The following is a 24,021-nucleotide window of genomic DNA, read 5'->3' as shown; positions in this document are numbered from 1 at the left end:
GAAAAGTTGTAGTTATACCTTGCAAGTATGTTTCCACTTTGATTGTAGCTAAGTTTGAGATCACAACCAAGTGCATCTTTGCAGTAGGAATAAAAGGCTCTAATAACTTCAAGGAACAAATCCCCAACAACCTGTGGCCCTGCAGTTGAAAGAAAAATTAATCTAGTAGTTGCACCAAAGTAGTTGCTAGGCAGCTCAATTACAAACTTGCATAGACTTAAATTAAGGGCAACCAGGCTAAAAAAACCATGAATATCCATGTAGGAAGAAAATGCTTACACAGCTTTTTGAAACATCATCTTTTCCCTCTTAAAATAAAATTAAACATATAGTTAGGTATTTGGGGATTTTTTAAATACTAGTAAATACCACCCGTTGTCCATTTTAGAAACATTTAAAAGTGATACTTGGAAAGCAATAGCACTAGTTCTACATCAAACCTAAGTCACTTCAGTAAGGCATCTACAATGCAATAAGTGGCATAATCATAACTAATCTGCAGTTCATATGCCAAAAATAGTCACCATGTCTGAATCCATAAGCAGATATCCCAATAGCTCTGATTAAACTCTAATGGATAGGAGCTGAAAAATCAGTAAATTGAGGGTGTTCAAATGTCTAAATATTTATAAAAGTACGCATTTTTATGTGCAGTTTTAAGAAGAAAATATAAGTCGGGTGCTGACAATCACACCCAGTTTTCAAGGGTCAGCATATTTTTAATCTGAAATTATCTACAGAGATGAACACATAATAAGCACTATAAAAAGAAGCATATAAAGAATTCCAGTAAATGCCTAAAAAATGGAAAAAAAAGGTTGAAGCAATCAAGAGTACTAGAAAAGGTCAAAGATTCTTGTTATGTTTTAGTTTGCTACCTTTAAAAAGAAAGTTGCAATGGGAATCTATTAAATCTAATTTCTGAAGAAAAATCTATTTCTGAAGAAAAGTGAAAGCCACATTGGCTTAAGACTTGAGAAGTTATATTTTGTGTGCTGACTGAAACAGAAAGATTAAACTGCATAGTGCTGTTCAGCTAAATAACTCTTACTTGTAGTTTAGATTAACACTGCCAGCCAAACAAAACACACAATAGGGTAGTATCTGTCAGCTACTTTCAAAATTAGATTAATAAGAAGTTTATAATGTAACAATCTTAGTCAACTGTCTCTTGAAGATTTCTGTCAGGAAATAAAAATGCTTCATATAGGAGGCCTTGATCATACAGATTACTTTTTTTTAAAGCAGCTAAACTCAGGTAAAACCAGCAGAAGGAAACATTACCACCACTGCCTTATGAACAAACAACTTGTTCTACAAAGATAGCATTCATTTGTTAGATAAGCAATACAGAATCCTCATTTTTCTTGACAGTGTTTAGATAATCCTTTTACAGAAAATGTGTTTAAAAAGACTTTCCTGACCCATGAAAGATGACAAGCTCAACAGATACAAGAGCCTGTAAAACTTACTGCCCCTTGAGTGTTCAGTCTCAGTACATGAATTTTAATCTATGTCTAAAGGCTTAGCCAATGTTAACATCACCCTCTCAACCAAGGGATACCTAGAACAACACTTAAGGATACAGGCAGTCTGTAAGACTTCATTAGCTCTTTACAAATAGTAACCAGTCTGTAGGCTTCTCATAGAATTGTCATGGTTGAAAAAGACCTCTAAGATCACTGTGTCCAACCATCAACATCACCCTCAAAGAAGAGAGAAGAAAAGAGGAGAGGAGAGGAGAGGAGAGGAGAGGAGAGGAGAGGAGAGGAGAGGAGAGGAGAGGAGAGGAGAGGAGAGGAGAGGAGAGGAGAGGAGAGGAGAGGAGAGGAGAGGAGAGGAGAGGAGAGGAGAGGAGAGGAGAGGAGAGGAGAGGAGAGGAGAGGAGAGGAGAGAAGGAAAAGGAAGGGAAGGGAAAGGAATTTGTATCACATTTGTATCACCATGGCCGCTAGAGCATGTCTTGAAGTGTCTCATCTACACAGTTTTTAAATACTTCCAGGAATGGTGATTCCACCACCTCCCTGGGTATTCTGTTCCAATGCCTAGCTACTCTCTCAGTAAAGAAATTCTTCCTAATATCTAATGTACATGTCCCTTCGTGCAACTTCAGGCCTTTTCTTCTAGTCCTGTTATTATTCACTTGAGAGAAGAGGCCAGCACCCAACAACCCACAATCTCCTTTCAGGTAACGTCTCCTCTCAGCCTCCTCCAAACTAAACATTCCCAATTCCCTCAGCTTCTCATGGGACTTCTTCTTCAGACCCTTCACCAGCTCGGTTGCCCTTCTTATACCTGTCAGATTCACAACATACAATTTCAAAGATTTATCTGTACATTTTTACAGAATACTATTAAATCTTTAAAAATTTGTCAAGTCACTTTGGCTTAATTTTTTGATGTGGAAATGAGACCTTGCCCTTTAAAATAAGACCTGGCAGAGCCTCACCCTTCTAGTGCTGGCAGCCTCACGTACACAGCAGGACAGAGACGTGAGAGCCAGGGAAGAGGAGGAAGTTCTTCACAGCTCAGTCACCAAGTCTCAAACTACAGCACAGCAGCTTCAAGCCACCATAAGCTGGCAGTGCCTCTGACAGAGGACGTGCCACCTCCCCACACCTGTAACAGTTTACTTCCAGCTGGAGCACCTGCAGGGAGGTGGTTACTGCCCACGTTGGCAGCAGCAGCAGCAGCAGCAACAGCAGCACCACGGGCTTGCTGCCTCTGGGACTACAGTGTCTGGAAAAGCAACACAGCCATGAGAGTCTGCTGCAAATGTACAGGAGGGCCTGCAAGCATGGCTGAGCACTGGAAACAAACTCAGACAAGAGTAGTACTGGTGGATTTTCAGATAGAAGCCACCTTGTAAGACCAAACAGAAGGAAGCCTGACAGTATTTTAAAGAATAAGCTCCAAAGAACAAATTGAGTAGACTACTGAGACTAGGGCAGAATTTGTTTGGGTTTTTTTTTTTTTAAACTGGCTTTTCAGATCACATTTCTGAGCATTATCCTCACTGGGATACATCTATGCTACAGAGGAAAGTGCTCTGCGGAAGAGAGAGAGGTAACCTCAAGAGGCTGCTTGCTCCAGAACACTGTTCTGAACCAGGTCCAAAGCAAGGAACACAGATTCCTGCAAGTTAATATGCAATGCATACAGAATTAGGAAGAATTCTGCAGGGTGTCTTTAGTCCTGCTGTCAAAGCTGATCAACCCCAAGTTGTAAAAGCTGTTAAAAGTAGAGACAGAAGCAACATGTAACATCACCTATTTCAGGTTTGTCAAGGAGACTGATTAGGATACGGAAGGGTTTCAAATAAGCTTGATGCTGTTCCTCTGTATCAGACTCCCGGAATTCCTGATGTAAAATTTCAATCAGACTCTAGTAAAAAGAAAACATCATAATATTATATGTAGAAGAGAACCTGGCATTTTATTAAAACCAGAAGTGTTTCTAAATTTGATTTTGTTTAGTACCAACTATACCTGAACTTCACTTTTGCATACAACGAGGACAAATCAATGACATCTCATCATCTATATTCATGAGGGGTTCTTATTTAAAGAAGCATTTTTAAGTAATTTAGGTAGCTCATCAAAGATGCTACCCTTTGGTTTCATTAGACTCCACCTGTACGGCAAGTGCACACAAATTTGTATTGGGATAAATACAGCACAGTAGGCATTAAAAGAGATGAAAATATAAGTACCAAAAGGATGTTATCTTTAGGGAATCTTTAGGGATAGAAAGCAAAGAACAAACCAGGTAGCACACAGAACAATTCTAGATGCAGTTTGTGCTAACATTTAAAAGAATCATAAAGACATCTCAACCAACCTCAACCAACAGATCTTTAGAATATTTTCCAAAGAAATAAACAGCATGGTCTTCAGAAGCTGTTGAGTCTGGAGCAAAAGTACCACCTTTAATATCAGAGCCTGCAAGATAAACAGAGGCATTAGGGCTACAGAGAAACATTACAGTACAAAGCACTACACTGACATCATTTATACATATATTGAAATTCCACTGCATTTTAACCTTCGTAATTTCAATACTTTGCTTGAAACTACCTCACATACTGCTTAAGGACAGCCCACACTTCACAGTTTGAGGCATCCAAATGTGTTATATTGAACATAAATCAAAACCAGGGCCAGATCAAGACACAGCAAGGGCAGCCTTCATGCAACTACATGGTTTCAGGTCTTCCCCCGTCACTTTTTGTCCCCTCTTATGTTGTGAAAAGGAGACAGATGAGGAGAAGCTACAGCTCTTTTCTAGATCTCCTTATCAATAAAGTTAATGTGGGAAATAGCAGACTATTACTTGAAGAAGAGCAAGGTTAAAATAGTTCTTTACTTCTTCCAGTCCACTGGCCCCCTTCAGAGTGAGTGGTGAATGAGACCAGAAATAATTAATCAGATACCCTGTGAGTCAGGACAATGAAATGAATTCACCTCTGAAGAGAAGACTTGTGTGCCAAATTATTGCCTGGTTTTACTGAACAGGTACTTAATAAATGGTAACTAAAGAACGCTCTATTTTATAATCATTTCTTAACTGCTGAAAACGTGTACTACATTTTTTTTCTCGTAGGTATTCAGAATATTGAATATCACTGTATGCTGTACAGTACCTAGCAACCATGCATACAATCTTCTGTTGAGTGACATGTCTCTTCTCAACAATGTCTGTGTAGCTGCTGCCAGAATATAGACTAAATCAGCTCTGTGCAATGGAATAGTGCTTACATTACAATCCTAGGATGAGAAAAAAAATACTTCAGCTGTTTATAAACACTGAAACAACTCAAATTGGTAATGAGGTCTTTAAAACTGGTAATATTTCAGTTTTAAAAACAAAAGGCAATGAACCATGGACAAAGTACTTTGCATGCTAAAATACCAAGACAGGAAATCTGATACAATTGTGATAATTTTCTTATTGAAAGTACAAAGCTACAGTTAGGCTAAAAATACTAAAGATTTCATTAAGTTATGTCTTAATAATTAAAATTACTTGCTACTTTCACAATACTAACTGTACTAGTAGGTAAGCTAGAAAATTATGGGGAACGGCTCTTGTTCCAAGGAACATTTTCTTTACAAGTCTTTAACAAAAGTATCTTAGTTTAGTGCAGACAATTCCAAATTCTGAAATCCTACTTGGAAAAGGAGGTAGATATTTTTTATATATGCAGTTTCTCAGACCTGGCACTTCAAACACATTTAAACTATCAGACAATATTCACTGTGAAAGCACATCTTCATTTGAAGCTGCAAAGAGTCTGAGAAGCAGCAGTCTCCTCTACTATTCAAGTTGACAGGGGAACAAGAAACTGCAAAATCTGTTTGTTGATTTTGAAGGTACAGAATCAGACATTTGGCAATGACAGAGGTAGGTGCTGGATTAATTTCAAAGAAGACACTTCCCTGCACAAAGTGCTCATGCCATAATATTAAAATAGTCCCCTTACCAAAGCTGTGTAAAGTGGGAAGAAGAAGAGAATCACTTCTAGAGTGTTTCTTTGCACTAGGACATTGGAATCCAACACTGATACACACAAAGATTTTATCTGTAAAAGGAAAAGAAAGCACAGCTGTGCTTTGATTCATGGTAACATTTAAACTACAATCACTGTTAATAATCACAAGAAGAAAAGAAAGCAACCTTGGTTATATGTGAATAGTATATTTCTAAATAAAAGTATAATTACTCCACCACTCCAAAAGTATAATTAACTCCTGTCCTCAAAATGAGTTAAAACATGTTTTGTGGAATGCTGTTAAAAGAACCATTAACGCTTATGAAATGCTTGGTTTTGTAATGGCACAGAATGCCACAGTGTAACATCACCTGCTATCAGACAGGACCTCACAAATGTAGATAATAAAGTACTCTAATTAGTATTAGGTATTCTATCACCCAAGCTTAGACTAAGTTACTGCCTACTAATGATTTCAACTCAACTGAAAAAACAAAAAGATACTAAATATCAGAACTGTCTTCCAGGACAGCAAACACTTTGAGAATTCCACATTAAACATTTTATATACTGCATTATAAAAGATCTGATCTTCAACCTCAAAAGCAAATTCAGAACAAGCACAGAAAAGATGTCAAGTTTATCTTCTGATTTGAAAGAGAGTCAGTCTCTATAGGCTGTATGCAGTAGTGATCACTGAAAACTGCAGAAGCTTCAAAAGATTTGCATTCTGCAGGCTAAGCAAAAGATTCTCTGAGATTCTCTGATTCTCCAGAGAGATTCTCTGCTATATTTCAAGGGAGATAGTCCCATGAAGTAACTGTGTTAAGCAATTCCATCGCCCTCCATCCCTCCCTCTCTCTCTAAAGTATTTTTAAGAGCATGTCATTCTAATTGAATACAGAGAAGGAACAATCTGCTATTATGCATGTATTATGGTAGATAAGACTGCTCTACAAGGAGTGTAATGAACTTACTGTGAGGTTATAATCGGTGCCAAGCATGTATTTCTGCTGTTTTCCAGACAGCTCTCTGTTGATATGACTGACAACAAAAAGAGAAGCAGGAAGCCTGATGGATGGGCTGACCAGGACACTGCCCCAGAGTGCTCCATAGAACACTTCTTGGCCCATCAATAAGGAGAGCTTCACAAACAGAGCATCTGTTCTGTGTAGAAACACATTTGACAGGAGAAAATAGATTTTTACTTCAGTCTTATAACACAAAAAGGCAATTATACACAGAACCAGTATTGCAGATGATGTGATTTACTTAATTTCCTCATCTTTGTAGTATCAGTATTACCCTTTTCACATGAAGACAGCCAGCATCTGATGGTAAAAAGATGACCAAAACACACATACTCCCTTGGAAATGTGCACACCCACCAAAACAAAATTTCTGTGCATACTTTGGAAAGTTATCCAGTTTATCTGCAAACATTAAACTCTGGCCAATTACTGCAGTAGCTCTGATTGCAAAATATTTACTGTGAGATGTGTGCAACGCTGAATTGGAAATAATGTAAGCTGATGCTAGACAGGCAATCATACTGGAGATCCTGTGACTGAGGTAATATTCTCTGCTTCAGCAACTCTGTCAGTACTCCAGTATTTTGCTATCAAGCAAGAATTAAAGCCTCACATGAGGAATGTAGAAGGGAGAAAAGCAGAAGAACGCCAGCATTGAAGAGGGAACTTCCCCAATCTGATGTTCTTTTCCATTTCTTTATAAAGTAGCTGTGAAGCCATTTTTTCCTTTTCTGTTTGTGAAAATGTGTGCAAACTCACTTATATGAGTGTGTTGAAGAAGGAAATAGTTTCTAGGGTGAAGCATGGGCTGAGATAGTATTTCTACCACTCTCAGGAGCAGCAGGGAATGTGTAAGTGTTAGTCCTCAATGTTGAAGATTCTGAAAACATTCAGTGGAGAGACTCTCATGAAGCTGAACTTAAACACAACTTTCAGTAAGATATCTTGGTCTGTCTTTCTTGCACCAGAATCATCACAATAAGTCAACTATTCTATTGCAATTTTTATATGTCACAAAATAAAATAAAATTTATTTTAGGATAATTTTTTTCCAGTGACATACACTTCCTGCCTGTGATCTTGTTTGTTCAAGGCAAAGAGGCAAACAATGCCATTGAGAACAAGGAAAAAAAAATATAAAACCTGAAGTCAGATGTTGGAAGTTTATCTGCAGCTCCAATTGACTCACTATTTCGAACTTACTCAGTGTCAAAATAAGTTAAATCTCCCTAGAAAGGCTTCAGATAGACAGCAGATGTAATTCCAAGGCACCTCCCTCAAGTCTCCAGCAATTAGTGTTGTAGCAAAGAGAAAACTATACACCACCATTATAAGTCTGCTTGACAAAAACCACATACTGAAATTCATCACAGCAGATTTATATGAGGAATACACCTATCAATAGACCTGATGCTCTGAAACTGGCAACTGAATGCTGCTCACCAAGTTGGGAACACTCTTAGGTGCTCCAGCAATTGATATGAGCCTTCAATTTAACACTTGTTCTTAAAAAGTACTTAGAAGTAGTGTTCACACTTAAAAAACACACAAAACCCAAAAAACAAGTAGGGAAGAGAAAACAGCCAGCACATCCAGACTGGTCACACTGGTGGAAATACATTACCAGTGCAACATACAGCGACTGTTTAAGCAAAGAAACATATGGATAAAACTTGCAGTGGTTGTGTTCTTAAAAGATCTTGCAAAACAGTTCAGGTAACTGAAGTAAAACCACTGCACAAATGGGTGCTGAGCTACAGACCTCCTAATCCTGACTTTATCATGCTGTCATTGTCCTGACTGGAAAAGAAAGATACTTTTTTTCACAGCAGACTTTAAAAACGTCTCCTCCTGCTTATGTTTTTCAGAACCTGAGAGTAAGTACTGAGTATACAAAGACTGGAAAGAATTCAGCTGCTTTCTCATGTTAAAATTTTTAAATTTAACTTATTGACAGACAGTGGTTTAGACAATCTTAATTTACTTAGGTTAACTATTTAGGAGTTCAATAGAGCTTTAAGGAATAGTTTTTATTCCTTTTTCTCAGTACATCTATTTTAACCCTCCTTTTCCTCTTCTTTCCTCTTTGCCTCCTGAGATGAAAATGGAAGGCAAAAGGGTTTTCTTATTTTAGCACTTTTCATTGCATCTTTCCAACTCCCCATTCTTCTACCCTTAGAAGCTTTTTTATTAAGCCTTCTAGAGAGCTGACAGAAATTTCTTGAGAATCCCCTAGAAAAGCAGAACACTGCATATTGCCTTCAAATTAATATCAGCTCTCACCTGTCATAAATTTCTGATCCTTCTTCTAATCCAGGCAGTAGTCCAATTACAAAGGCTTGAAGACCAGGTAGGAGAGACTTTTGAAGTGGAAGAAAGTATTTCTCATACAAACCAAGGAGAACAGGCCTCACTGACATTGCTGCATTTGCCAGCAGAGGAAACAATCCAGAGCTTTTTTTTTTTAAAGAAAAAAAAAAAAAGGAAAAAGAAAAAAGAAATACATAAGAAAAAAAATTTAATTAAAATACACTCTGATATGTATACACTTATAAAGATAAGTTTACCTGTATAAGAATAAATCCTTGGCAAGCCATTTTGTCCCAATAATTTTAAAGATTATTTCATAGGTTTCTAGTGCCTTTAAATGCACTCCACTGGGTAGAGCTGGATGCAAACACTGAGATAATCTTTTACTGATGATCAGCCGTCTGGGCAACAGAGAATACTTCAGGTTACTCTGAAGAGCCTGTGTAAGAAAGGAGATTTGAATAAACATCTATACTGTAAAGGATGATACATATGTAACGATTGCATGTCAAAAGGTTTCCTACAAGTGCCCTGAGAAGTGTTCTTTCTCATCAATGCATTTTGTTACACTGAAACAGCAGAATTCTGCAATTGAGTTTCATATAGAAGCAGTCATGAACAATCTTGAAAAGCCTGGTCTTACTTTGCTTAGTAACTGGGAACAGAAGTCAAAGGACAGGACAGGGAATTACTGCCTCCTGTGGAAGCAGGGAAAGGACAAGAGCAGCATCTCAGCTTTTAAGGACAGGGAATAAAATAAGAATTAAATAACTCTCTTTCCTCAGAAATTTTCATTTCAGGTATAGATGAAATATAAAAAAAACCCTTCCAACCAAAGCAGGTATAATTTAATTGGACAATGACATCTTACCAGTTATTTGCAATTCTGTGTGGCTACACTCAGTAAGCTTCATTAACTATATCCACTGTTTGATGGATAAGTAAAAGATCTTCAGGATAGGAAAAAGTTAACTAAGTATTGCAGACAGGTCAGGCGTCTGGAAAAGCAACTGTAACACCTTTCTTTGGAAAGACTGCTCTTCTTGGAACCATGGTGCATTTCAGCAGAGTAAATATGCAAGTACTGTAGTTGGTGGGCAAAGGAAGCTAAAATCTGTGAGACTACTATTGCTTTATTCTTCTATTAGCTGCCCTGCCTAAACTGAGAGACTAGCTGTTAGTAAAGAGCGTCTAGTAAATCAAATTTACTCAAGAAGGAAAAGGCTGAGAGATTGTAACAATAGTAAATAGAAATGTGAAGCCATTTGAAATACACACAGTACATATGTTCTTCATAGCAAACTGATTTTCTTCCTTTCCTCCCTCACTACATCCATGAGAGCTGCATTTTAAGAACTACTAAAAACAAAATCCAAGAATAGAGAAATTTTTTATACAGGAAACTAAACCAGTTTATATTTGTGGAGTTGTTTTTTGTATTTTAGAGGTTTACCCCTTTATTACATGAGTAGTATTATTTCAATATTAAAACCCTTAATATTTGTAAGAACTTCAGTGACTGCTTGAAAGCTGGACTTTGAAACATTCTGTTTACATTGGTTGGTATGTATGTGCCCACACCCTCTATATATATATAAAAGATGTAATTACAAAAAAACCTATGCCAGCTGTAATTATTTTTCCTCTTAATCTTCATATTGAACAAATATCTTTTTAACATTCTGTTAGTTAATATTTAAATATAGAAAGAAAACTATAATATTCACTGCTTATTACACAGAGAATTAGATCCATTACAGAAATAATGACATCAAAAAAAGGTTACTTGGTTGATTTCATTTCCTACAGATGTCAAGTAAAGCTCTACCAACAAATAAGAACTTTCCTCCTCCAAACATCAAAACATTTAGTCAGTAGAGGAAGAAGTACTCCAGGCATATGAGGAGTTGAATAGTGGATATTCAGGGATAACTGTGTTAAGTATTTCTCCTGGGTGACTGAAACTTTCCTGTGTCCCGGTTCCAGGCGGTGAGACTGACTTAGAACAATACATGTACATGTGCCAACTGTACTGCTACACCTAGAGAAGTGGAAAACATTTCTGTATAGGAAGCAAGATGCAAAGACATTTACTATGAACCTCTTATATAAGCTGGGGAGACTTTTTGCCCATCACCTCAGAATGATTCTGAGTTGAAACGCCTTTCTCAAAAGCTCATAAAACTTTTTTCCTGACTTGAGCTGAGGAAATCCACAGTTGGACACAAACTACAATTCTTCTCAAGACTGGGTGTTCCTGGTTAACAGCTGTCTCTGATCTTCCAGCAGATGCAAGGGATTTAAAACCACACTGCAACACATCAGAAGACTGGATGCACCAAGAACATTCCAGCAGAAAGAGGTGGGCTGGTGGCTGCTTTGCTGAACGGTTCAGATTTTTAACCTGCTTCCCCAGACAGGACTCAAAGCATTTTAAAAGGGTAGAAAGATATCAATTAGCAGATGGATCTAAAATTGTTAATTGAAAGAAGACTCACATGATAATATACATATTTCCAAATTAGTTTCAGTGAACTGACAGACAATTTGAAGAAGCTTGATTTTGAAAATATCCTGGGCTCCCATGACTTGAAAAATCAGCTTCCTGTGAGATTCAGTGCTGCTGAAATCCATTATCATTTCAGCTTCTACAGGTAGTAAAATGTTGTGGTAGCAAGTCTGGAATCATTGGCATTGTATGCACTTGAGTATCCAATCCCAAAACATTGCTTCCACATTCAGGATCCAACACTTCTGACTGTAGAAGGACAATTCTGCCTACCTGTCTTAACATTTATTATTAACCCATTCTTTTGATTTTTGTGAGGTTATGTTGACCTTCTTTATTTACATATGGGCTGAAGCCCACCCATGATCTACTTTTCCTCCTTATCTCCAACTGCTTTCAACATGAGCAGTTTTGGTGTCAGACGTGTTAAATGTCACTGGAACAGCTACTAAGAGCTGGCTTCAGAAGCCTGAATGGGCAGCAAGTACTCCATGCTTACTATACCATCCCAGGATTTGATTTTCACAGTCAGTGAGCAACCAACGATCCCAGAAAACCAACAAGTATTTGAAGTACCACACTGACTTTTAAAATAAAAACTTCAATCAGTAAGGCAGGAGAAAAGGAGACATGCAAAGGAATGACTTGTATCCATGTACATATCCAGTTTTCAACTTTTTGCAGGCTTTGTTTATAATTGGCTAGAGTATACATTATACATACAAAACACTTTCTAATACATAAGCAGGCTCAGGGTTTTTTCAAATGTGGGCTGTAAAGTGTATAAAGGGAAGACTATTCTTGGCAGTAGCATATATGTGTGTCTTATAACAAAATAAACACAGAAATACATACAAAGAGGAATATTCACTTTACACAGTTACTGGTTTAAGTCATTCTATACTGCTTTATCACACCAGTAGAGATCAGTTAGATCAATTTGCCTACATGTAAAAAACTCAAGAAAATAAAGTAAATACTTATATTTACATAACTAGAGATTCAGAAAAATGCAGTATGTACATCAATTTAGATAACTATCTTCAACTAGGAGATTTTATAATTCTTGTTTTAGACAACAGTGGTTGTGAGGAGAGGAGCAAAAAGAGAGCCTGTCATTCTATTTTCCACTGATTCATTTCCCAAGTAGGTGAAAAATATTCTAAATAAAGTTTCAATTTCCATAAAAATAGCAGCAAGTTCAAGGATGGTTTTGACGAAACTGTAAAGCTTAGCAGTTGGAGTTACAGTATAAAAGGGGTGAAATAAAAAATTTGTGCATTTGTGCATTAGCTGTAGTGAGGTTTCATGAAGCAAAGAGAAGGCAAAGCTTCACTTCTCAAAGATATAAGGCTTACATTCAACAGAAGGCAAGTGGTGCTTGTGTTTGTAATTCGGCCAACAATTCTGTAAAGCTGTGGCAGAGTTCTCATATGAAGCAACTGGTGTAATTTATGACTATGCTCATTAAATCCATACTTTAGAATAATAATATCCTATCTCCTTCTCTCTCCTCAAGAACAGACATATTGTAACATCAAGTGTAACAAACAATAGCTGTGCTGGTGCAATGGTTTTTGTGCTGTTGTCTTTTTCCTTCCAAATAGAGGAAGTGTTTATATTCACCTTTCAGTTTTTGAAGCAAGAAAAGCATACAGAAATAAAACGTAACTTGCTATTGAAAGTCAAATGATGAAAAAAAAATAATATGAAATTGCAGACTGAAGACTAAAAGTATTGTATGAATTTATAATCTCTACACACCTCTGTTATATCCAAGGATAAAAAGCAGTTTGAAAGTGCTCTTTTAAGGGTAACGTTGCTATCGCTACTGAGCAAGTCAACCATGGTGTAAGCATAAATCACTCTAGAACAACTGATTTTTCAAAGGTTATAACATTTTGTATTCATGGGGAACTGTATATTAACATCTTGCTCAGAAAAGGGGCAATGGCCTGTGAGCCTGAGTGGCAACACTCACCAGTAATGCTTCTGTGAAAATTCCATACCACCAATATCCAAATGGAATAAAAAAATTGTTGATGAAGGTTTTCTGCCAATGAGCATTACAAAATCCTGACAACTATTCTTGTCAAACAGAAGCAGGTTGGCTTTTTGTGAGTAGGTTGGTTGGGTTTTTTGTTTGGGGTTTTTTTGTTCTTTTTAATACACTTGGATTAAATAAACAAACAAACTTGCCAAAAAGCCAATGAGGTTTTGTGCTCTTCTGTGAATCAGTACACTTCAGATACTTTTTTAAAAACCTCCTTTCATAGTTTCCTTAAAAAACCAGACTGTGGAATCCAATATTTACTACTGCTCAGGTCTTCATTTAGCAAACTGTGTCTCTCATGTATTTGCCTGCACTCAGAGTTTAAATGTCTAGAAAATATATGCCTGTAATTTGATTTAAAAACCCTAACACAAGCTACGCACTTGGGTTTTCCTAATGTTGTAATATTTTTAGCTTCTTAATTTCCTGAAGTTCACCCTATATTAATACTTTTATATGTACATATACTAGATTGAATAGACAGTGAAAAGCATTTTGGATATGAAAAGCATATTTCAAGCACTTGTTTCACTCACAAACCCACATATGCTAAATCACCACCTATTCTAGGTTTCAAAAACAACACCTGTGCCCCCAGCATCTTTTTCTATAGAAGTGATTTTACAGAGTTGTTTCCTTTTAAAACATTGGAGAAAGCTGGCAAGATCTCCACCAGCACAATCACCTTTCAGTACTAAGGCAATTGAAAAGGATTACTGTATTCTGGATGCAGCAATCTGTGCTGAACATCTGGGAACCCTAGTCACAAAGCTGTTCTTTCCAAAGAGGGAACACATGCAGATTTAAAAAAAAAACCCAATAAAAAACATGGTTTAAAGCTGTATGCAAGAACAGTACCAAGAATAATTCTGTTGCTTGAAGCATGGAGCAGCCTAGGCTGCAGCTACTAGATGATCATCTTAAATTAACTTGAGCTTGAACAGAAGCAAAGCACAGAGAGATACTTACCAGTGAAATATAAGTTTCAAGGCAAAGCTGAAGCCCCTCTTTAAAGCAATAACATCCATATTTACTGCCTGTTTAATTTAGGTGTTTGCAGCTGTTCATTCATATTCTTCTCTAAGTTTTTATAGACATTACTTTCCACTGTTTCTCCTTCACCATGATGATGCATCTACTTAACTAGAGAGCAGCCTTGTGGAAAGGGACCTGGGGGTCTTGGTGGACAACAGGCTCAACATGAGTGAATAGTGTGCTGCAGCAGCATAGAAAGCCAACAGGATGCTGGGTTGCATCAACAAGGGCATCAACAGCAGAGACAAAGAAGTCATCATCGCGCTCTACTTGCTGCTTGTCAGACCACACCTGGAGTATAGCATCCAGTTTTGGTCCTGGCTGTACATAAAGGATGCAGACAGGCTGGAGAGGGTCCAGAGAAGAGCCACGAGAACGATCAGAGGACTCACCTGACATATGAAGAGAGGCTGAGAAAACTGGGTTTGTGCAGTCTTTAGAAGAGAAGGCTTGGGGGGAGACCTTAATATAGTGTTCCAGTACTTAAAAGGCAGGTACGAAGAAGAATGGAGACTCCCTGTTTACAAGGAGTCACATGGACAAGACAAGGAGCAATGGGCACAAGTTGCTCCTGGGGAGATTCCAATCGAACACAAGAAGAAATTTTTTCACTGTCTGCACAGCCAGACATTGGAATGCTCTCCCAGGGGAAGTGGTGGATTTCCCCACTTTGGAAAGTTTTAAGTCTCAGCTCAATGGGGTGCTAAGACATATCATACAATCATGTTGGAAGGGTTGGACCAGATGATCCCTGAGGTTCCTTCCAACCTAACATTCTATGATAAACCTACACTATTCAAGTACCCCCAAAAATACTATTCAAAACCCCCAAAATCTTTACCTTATAAACTTGGGGCGCAGAGTAAGTTACTGAATTCTTCCAACTCTAGCTTTTGTTAGAAAATATAGTTTATCTCCATCCTTCACTCATCCTCACACCTGGCATCTGCAGTTCAGTTCAGAACACTGCAGAGGAGATTCATCTTACCTAAACTTAGAAGACTAAGTCAGCTAAAAAACACTTGCAAAACTCCTGTAACACACCTCAGGCTCCATATAAAACAAGTGAGAAACAAACAAAATTTTAGGACAGCGTTCATCTATCCTACTTTAAATAGCAACAGATGAGGGACAATGACAAGAAAAAATAAACCCCTTTATTCCTTTCTCTGTCAAAGTCACCATGAAACACCAATTAGAACCAATTAGCACAAAAGCAACTGTGAAAAACAATCTTCAGTTCAGCCTTGGTAGCTAAGTAGTAATAGAAAGAAGTAGCAGAGCTGTCTCTTCACCAGGAGAAACAGCAGCAAGAGCTCCAAGATCACTCATTTCAGTCAAGGCCAAAGTGATCTGGGTCAGCTCCCTCCATTCATTTTCCTCTTATCTTTAAGAAGAAAGTGCCTGTGCACAAGGTCCTCCAGACCTTGCACTGAAAGGGCAATGAGAGTGAGCGTTAACTTTTGTTACTCATCAGCACAAAGTATTTTTGAAGCCTTCCCATGGACGAAAAAGCCTCAGAAAATATTACATCTGTATAAGAAAGAACACCCACAATTAAAAGCCACAATACAAAGATCTGGAATAGGTTGCCTAGGGAGTTGCTGATGCCCCCTCTCTGGAAGTGTTCGAGGCCAGGCTGGATGAAACCTTGTGCAACCTGGTCTAGTGGGAGGTGTCCCTGTCCATGCAGGGGGCTTGGATCCTTATGATCTTGAAGGTCACTGTGGATCTCCTCCCTCCTAACCATTCTCTCCCTGCTCATTCATTCACCCTGAGAAGACTGTAAAAGAAATTGGGCTCTTATGTTAGAAACACCTCCTCTCCCCAAAGCACTAATGGAACTCAGCAATGATAATTATGTTTCAGGATGTAAGAGACCAGGTAATCACAGAAGTAAAGGTAATACCTATTGACATCTTATTTCACAATCTTCCTTTTGGTGGCACATTCCCCTCACATGTCATCCTTATTTTCATATAACAGAAACAGATCAACACAGGGGATGATTTGTTCTACCAATTCCTAAGCTCCTAAACCGATTAAGATCATAAAATACCACAGCAGATGGACTGATGTAACAGCTAAAAAGCTTTTTTTATTTGGTTTCTACTATGCTACTAAATAACTGGGCAATTCTGTACCTGCATAAGAGCTTTGGATAAGTGTTAATCAGAATCAATTCAGTGCGATCATCTGGGTCAAGATAGAAGATCAAATCCCTCTTCCCACAAGGGAGAGATTTCTCACCCTGAGTATTTCTTATTTTTCTTTCTCAGCGGAGCATTCTGCTGGCCTCTAACTTTCCTTATTGACTCAACAGGAATCAGGATGAACTGGTGAAGGTAGACATTTGTAAATCCTCTTGCCAGAGCAATACCCAGATTCTCTCTTGGGATTAGGAAAGAACACAGCTCCCCTTAAAAAAAACCTCAGTTTGGCAAATGTCCTAGTTTTCAAGAAGGGTAAGAAGGAAGACCTCTCCTAATTACAGGCCTGTCAGTCTCACTTCAGCACCTGGTAAAATTATGGAGAAGGTTATTCTGGGAGTTACTGAAAAACACTTGAGAGACAATAGAGTCATTGGTCACAGCCACCACGGGTTCATGAGGGGGAATACCTGCATAACCAATTCAATTTCCTTTTATGACATGATCTTCCCACTGATCAAGGGAAGCCAGTAGATGTGGGGTTTTTGGACTTCAGCAAAAGCTTTTGATACTGTCTCTCACAGTATCCTTCTGGATAACCTGTCCAGCACACAGCTAGATAAGTCCATAATATGCTGGGTGAGCAACTGGCTGAGGGGTGAGGCTCTAATTGTTCGAGTGAGTGTGGCTACATCAGACTGGTGGCCAGTCACCAGTGGAATTCCTCAGGGATCAATTTTAGGATTAGTGCACATTAGTGCTTTTATAAATGATCTGGAAGCAGAAATCAAATGTGCATTAAGTTTGTTGATGATGCTAAACTAGGAGGAGCTGTGGACTTCCTTGAGGGCATAGAACTTTGAACAGACTACCGAGGTAGGCAAATGCCAGCCATATGAAGTTATACAAGAACAAGTGCTGGATTCCCCTCCTGGATTCCGTAAGAACTGGGGGGAAAGATGCTGGAGACGAGTAGCGTGGAAAGAGATCTGAGGGTTTGGGTTGATGGCAAGTTGAATACGGGTCTATAGTGTGTCCTGGCAGCCAAAGGGCCAACTATGTCCTGGGGTACAAGAAGCCCAGCATACCTAGCCAGTCCCACTATACACTACACTTGTGCAGCCCCAGCTTGAGCACCATATGCAGTTTTGGGCACCTCAGTGTAAAGAAGGACATCAAAGTATTAGAGTGTGTCCAGTGAAGGGTGACCAAGATAGTGAAAGGTCTCATGGGCAAGACTTAAAAGAAGAGGCTGAGGTCATTTGTTCAGGGTGGAGAAGAGAAGGCTGAGGGAGTAGGGGCCTCATCTCAGTCTACAACTTCCTCGAGGGGAGTAGCAGAGAAAGAGGTGGTGATTTCCTCTCTCTGGTGATCAACGATAAGACACAAGGTAAAGGAATGAAGCTACACAAGGGGATGTTAAGACTGGACATTAAGAGAAAGTTCTTCACTGGGAGGGTGGCCAGTCACAGCAGTAGGGTCCCCAGGGAAGTAAGTGGTCTTGGCACCAAGCAAGTCAGAATTCAAGGAGTGTCTGGATGACACTCATGGATCTACAGCTTAGTTTCAGATAGTCTTGTGAGAAGCAGGGAGTCAGACTTAATTATCCTCATAGGTTTCCTCCAATTTAAGATAGTCTATGATTCTATGGATTCTCCTCCCCTTTGAAAACTCTGTAGAGTTAAGGCTTAGCAATTAGAGCAATGGTATGTGAGGCATCTATCGGGTGACAACAGATGTTTCCTTATGAATTCTGCAGGAGTTGCCTCCTCCCATTCTCATTTCCCTAATGACTACAACTAGTCTTGCCCCACACACACTCAGGAAGAGCTTTATGTTGAAAGAGAGCAAGTGGAATACGACCAAAGCAAACCTTGTTTCTTCAGCAAGAGGAGAGAACACATTTCCTAGGTTTTTTTCTGTAAAAGTCTTTTTATCCTGTACTAAGCCATATGGTCATAAAATAGGCACCACTAGCAGCAAATCAATTATTTACTCAAATACAAGGGAAGGGCATGGGCATGTGATTTTTAAATATATACTAAAACTTGTGGCCTCCTGTTCTATATAAAGACTTTCTAGCTGCTCTAGGGTGAGTAACCAGCATCCTGTGGGTTTCTCTGATGCAAAACCAAAATCAATTTAGATGTATAAAAGGCACAAGTGCCATTTGAAGGAAACCTCTCTTCCATTTTAATGGAATTTCTCACATTTATATATAAGATACTGACTTAGCTGCTTCTGTTACCTTTCCTGTATGAAGTAATGATTTTCTTGACTTAATTTTTAGTTTTGTTAAATAATGTAAGTTACAGAAAAGTTAATAATATAAAGATAATTAAAAAAATCATAAATATTCCTGTGAGACTGTACCTTATTGAGTTTGCCAAGGGAAGATATAAGATCTGCCCATTCACTTGACGACTCAAAGTTTCTCAAAGCTTTCTCAATTGCTGAAGAATAGTTTCTATATCTGTAATCACCAAGTAACTCCTGCTCTTCTGGATCCATCTTCGGTCCTCATAGCAAGGCAAAATTTCCTGGTAAACTAAAACATACACACAGTTACAAAAAGATAACGCCCATTTAAATTCCGGCATAGCTAAAGTACTGTAAAATAACAAAAAAATATGTTGAAGCACTGACAGATCACAATAAACAGGTCGTCTGATCAAGTTTCGACACAGAGTTAAAAATAATTTAAGACGCATGACTCTGTCTCCCCTCTGCCTGTTTTGGAAGTTTTGCAGTCACATTTTCCTATTTACAAAACATTTTTTTCCTTCCATGCACGTGGATCCCTCACACAGTAACAAAGGAATAGAAAGTCTCAGTATAAACAGTCAAAGTGCTGACAAGGAGTTAGAAGTAAATGGTTTTCATAACTTATCACCTGTGCAATGTTTTGAAAGGTCACCTGTGGCTGTGGAATGTGAAATATCTCATATCAGAATTCAGATTCCCAGAGGAATCCCACTAAAGGGCTTCTCAGCCCACAGCAGAAAGCACCCCCAGAACTCTGCATCTCAGCTTGTCAACAGCAGGTATCTGAAGTACAAGACTAAGGCATTGTGCCAAAGCATCAAGGCATTAGTTCAAATCTTCCTTTATTTCACCAAAAACTATCTGTTCGTTTTTATGGAGTAAAAAGAAGTTATTCAGACCTGATTTTCTCATAATCTGTACACATTTAGACTAAAAAGCAAAACACACCTGTTTGAGAACAATGGGAAACAGGCATGGCTGGACTTTAAGTAACAAAAAATGATATCTTCACTCCTACACTATCTATGACACTAGTTCTCCTGTTATCTAGTATAGGAATAATATTCTAGAGAGAGGCTTAGGTTTAGGAATGCCAGATTTAGGTCAGTCTGTACAGAAGAGAATGTACAGTCCTATAACAAAACATTTTATAATGTTCTGAAAGATGTCTGCTTTCATTTTCTAACAGTAAGGACACAAAAATAAATGCAGGTAGTCTTCCATGTTCTTTTAAAGCAGCTCACCTCTCACACCACTTAAAAAACAAATCAACAGAACAACTGTGTATCCTTCATTAATTTTAATTAAAAAAATAACTACATCAAGATTTTAGTAGCAAACTTTCAGAGACAGAAAAAATGCTGTATGGACCCACAAAAGAGAAAAGATTTTAAAGGCTGGTTTAAGCCCCTTTTGCATTCCTTGACGGATTCAGCCATTGCTGATACAACCACTCTATGTCATCCAGCCTTGATCCACCTCTATGAAAAAAAGAAGGGGGGGAAAAAAAAGTCACACAAGGTCATCAGGGCCATGTTTGGTTGATTAGTGTTGTTTGTTTTGCTACAGTAAAAGTTTAGTTTTCTGTTTTTGCCAGGATGCACACAGTGCTTCTCGCAGCAGAGAGCATAAAAAACCACCACTGCCTTGCAGGGTAGAGCACCCACCTGAGATACAGCTGTGCTTGCTCCAACATGGATTGAAAAAAAAAACCTCAACCCTCCCATAAAACCTAACAAAGTGGCAAACTTGTAATATACTGTCAACAAAAATTAGGAGTAATCTGATACAGACACTGCCCCAAAACAAAGAGGCCAAGAAATTTTTCCTTATCTCACTTAAATACCTTAATAAATGGACTATTGGACTGTATCCATACTCCCTGAAACAAAACATGGCCTAAAAAGCTATCTTAGCAGCTCTCTGCCAAGAGTGCTGTCACTTTATAAATAAGAGATTTGGGTGAATCATTTAGAAGCGGGCAGCTGTTTTGCTGACAGAACACATCAAAATTCCTCATTTGTAAATGGATACCTGCAGGAATCCACTTAGAGAACAGGAATCAATCGAATTACCAGCAGCACTCAAAGATGTTCTAAATAATCTATGAAAATAATGTCTTTAAGCATTTCCATAGCATTAAAACCTGGTCTATTTGAGTAAAATCTAATTAGGTTCCAAGGGTAAAGTAGAACGTACTATTCAAGGAAAAAAAACCAACAAAACTACAAACAAACAAATTTAATTGGGAGAAAAATTGCCTTAGTTATTTCTTAAGACATTTTCTTTGGTCTTTGCTGTGAAAAATCAGGTGAATTTTGTATTTCCAGTCGGCAAAGCAGTGATGGACTGAATGATTTAACGTGCATTGATGTTCATGAACCTACGTTGAGAGATGTCAGCCGGGTTTGAAAAAAATCCAATAATCTACATACGGGAAATAGATCATATTTGTGCTTATATACAAAGGCAGGAAGATTAAAAAAAAAAAAACAACAAAAAACCCCCCAAACAACCAGAAACAAAAACCAAAACAAACACAAAGAAAAAGAAAAAACCACCAGCACAAAACCCAAAATCCACTTGCCAGTGACCTTCAGGTACGTCTTCCAAACCCGGGTCACCAACTTCCTCAGACAATGGGGATGTTAAAAGTCACTCACCGAGGCTCAGCACTGCGGACAGGTTACCGAGCCTCTGCCTCTCATCCCAAGGGACAAGGCACTGCCCCCTCCGGGCTGCGGAGCCTCTGCGGACACCCCCGCCCCCCCGCCATCGGCTCCAGAGCTCCGGGGCGGTCACGCAGGCCCGGCCGCAACGCGAGTGGGGCCCCTTTGCTGGGCCCACCCTACGAGGAAGGGCCGGGAGCCCCCCAGGATACCCCACGGATGGGCAGCCCCGCAGCAAGGCTTCGCCGCAGCTTTCCCTCCAGCCTCACCTGCCGGGCAGCGACCGCCGAGGCCGTGCCGGCTGCGGCAGCGGCGATGACAGGGCGGGCTCCCCGGACGGAGGGGTTGGGTTGGGCTGCGTTGCCCCCTCGGCCGGCCCACCAGTGGCCCCCGGCGAGTCACCCCCGGATGCCCTCGCGTTCCTCCCGCCTCCCGCCGCTCCCCAAACACAGACACACACACGCTCGCCGAGCCCGGGCGCGGCTGCACTCCCCTCCCCGCCACCCCCGTACCTGGGAAGGGCCCCGCAGACGTCCCGGGGTGGCGGTGGCGACGTGTCCCAGCCCAGCGCGGGAGAGGGGTGGAGGCGGCACCCCGCAGTCGCTATAGCAACAGGAGGGAGCCAAGAAAAAAAAAAAAAAAAAAAAACCAACCCAAAACCAACACCGCCCCAACGCACGCTTCCCGCTCCGCCAGGGCCGCGCCGCAGCCGGCAGCTGGGGCGATACCATTGCGAGAACCCGGCGCGGGGAGGGAGAACCGCGTAGACCGGCGCAAAAGCACTCCGTGCGTCCCCGCCCGACGGCGACCGCTCTCGTCTTTACCCGTTGCCGAGCATCGGAGGAAGGCTGACAGTGTCGGTGAGCGCTACAGCCCGCAGCGGGACACCCGCAACCCCCTGCGGGAGAATGGTACATCCCGGCGGCCGGGTCCGGGCGCTGAGCGCCCCCTGGCGACGTGGGCCGGGAACAGTACCCAGCGCCCCGGAGCCCCGCGGCCGCTCCCCGCCTCACCCTCGCCCTCCGGCCCCGGGGCTGCGGGGAAGCGTCGGGGCAGCGGCCAGCCCGGGCAGCTCCCTTTGTTTGTGCATCAGCCTGGGCCGCTCTGGAAAGAAAGCGGTGGTTGCGCGGTGTCGCAACCACGCGTGCCCTCCACGTCGGACGCGTTCCTGCGCGGAGCTGCGTACCGAGGGGCTGCTGCCGGCTCTTCCCGGCAAAGCGGCTTCAGCATCGCGGCTACACTGGGACCGGTAAAGGCACGGTTATCAGTCTGGCTTCTGGGACAGCTGGGTGATAGCATGAAGCGCTTCTGCCAGATTTTGGAGCCGGAGCTTTCACGAGGATTCAGCTGTCACATTTATAGTGGGCACGAGTTCATCGCAAGAAGCCCTCAGCTCTTCACGGACAGACTCAGTGTAATAAGCTCTTTGCAAAAGGCTTGAAAGTTGATGTGCCGGATTTTTAGTATGCTTACGGCAAAAAAAGGAACTAGCAAAATAGCTGTGGAAAGAAAGCAAAATATGTGATCCTGTGAGACAAAGATATATCTATTTTGGAAATATTATTTAGTCTAAGCCTTTCTTTTGTTTGTTTTTGTTTGTCTGGTTGGTTTTTGTACTTGCAGGTAGAACATAGTCCCAGTAGTTCAAAGTAGCTGAAAAAGTCAAGGGAAAAGAACTTGTTCAGCTATTAAAAATGAGAGACTAGAAACTCTTTTAAGATTATGATGGATACTCTTTCATCAGTAAGCACCATTAAGTTTTATGTTTGTGTACTCTTATATTCTTGAGGCCACTTGTCTTTCCCTTCATAGCTAGATCTTAGTAATATAATTTGGCATGTTACACTCCTAGCAAATAAAAGCTATTGTTACTGGCAGCTGATGAGACTGTTTTTATGTGCATGCTGGAAGAATGGAAGCAAGATAACAAAGACAGGGAGGCTTCCACTTACACTTCCCAGAAGTGTACATCTCTGAGAGTCAGACCAGATATTAAAAAGCACTGCTGGCCTCGCTTCAGCATGTGTTACCTCACTATAAAGGCTGAGCAGCTCTTCACAGGCTTTCATACAGCTCCTCACGTGGATCTGGCACATTCCATCTCTTTGGGAAGTCATGATCTGCCCACAACTCTAAGGTCAGTGTGGGCTCCTGAAAGGCTGGGTAGCCTCAGAGAAATGTTGAACACACACATGGGAAATGCGTGTGACAAAATGCTAAAGGTTTTGCACTTATTTGTAACTTTATTACAGATCTATGATAGTTTTAAAAGAAAAATCTTAAGAAATGGTGGTTTAGAACGTATGTACAATTAGGTTCTAAGTTCAGATGGGCCTCCCTCTTAACACAATAAACCGACTCGATCATTTAAATGTAATATTTTGCCTTAGTATGCATGGCAGTAAATATATTCAGTACCATAGGCATCAACATACCTTATCTTTCTAAACTGCAATGCTGTCATTGTAAGTTTCAATTTCTAAGACTTAGGGGTTTGTAACTTTCAAG

At 40.0% G+C, this 24,021-nt stretch overlaps 1 protein-coding gene across 1 annotated transcript in view; it reads right to left on the bottom strand.

The window, feature by feature from the left end:
• Positions 1-22,176, bottom strand: part of DOP1B (DOP1 leucine zipper like protein B) — a 47,224-nt gene extending 25,048 nt beyond the window's left edge. Inside the window, exons 1-10 of the mRNA XM_030466417.1 lie at positions 22,026-22,176; positions 18,953-19,127; positions 9,090-9,271; positions 8,806-8,976; positions 6,469-6,658; positions 5,483-5,581; positions 4,643-4,766; positions 3,841-3,941; positions 3,270-3,384; positions 19-139 (exon numbers count right to left, since the gene is read on the bottom strand). Of these exons, the coding sequence (XP_030322277.1) occupies positions 19-139; positions 3,270-3,384; positions 3,841-3,941; positions 4,643-4,766; positions 5,483-5,581; positions 6,469-6,658; positions 8,806-8,976; positions 9,090-9,271; positions 18,953-19,090 (1,241 nt within the window). The 5' untranslated portion in view covers positions 19,091-19,127; positions 22,026-22,176. The remainder of the gene's footprint in view (positions 1-18; positions 140-3,269; positions 3,385-3,840; positions 3,942-4,642; positions 4,767-5,482; positions 5,582-6,468; positions 6,659-8,805; positions 8,977-9,089; positions 9,272-18,952; positions 19,128-22,025) is intronic.
• Between the last annotated feature and the right edge of the window lie 1,845 nt (positions 22,177-24,021).

The sequence above is a fragment of the Calypte anna genome, chromosome 1 (genome assembly GCF_003957555.1).
Source record: "Calypte anna isolate BGI_N300 chromosome 1, bCalAnn1_v1.p, whole genome shotgun sequence".
Lineage (NCBI taxonomy): Eukaryota > Metazoa > Chordata > Aves > Apodiformes > Trochilidae > Calypte > Calypte anna.
The sequence above is the reverse complement of the archived record's forward strand: the minus strand, read 5'-3'. Positions and strand labels throughout refer to the sequence as shown.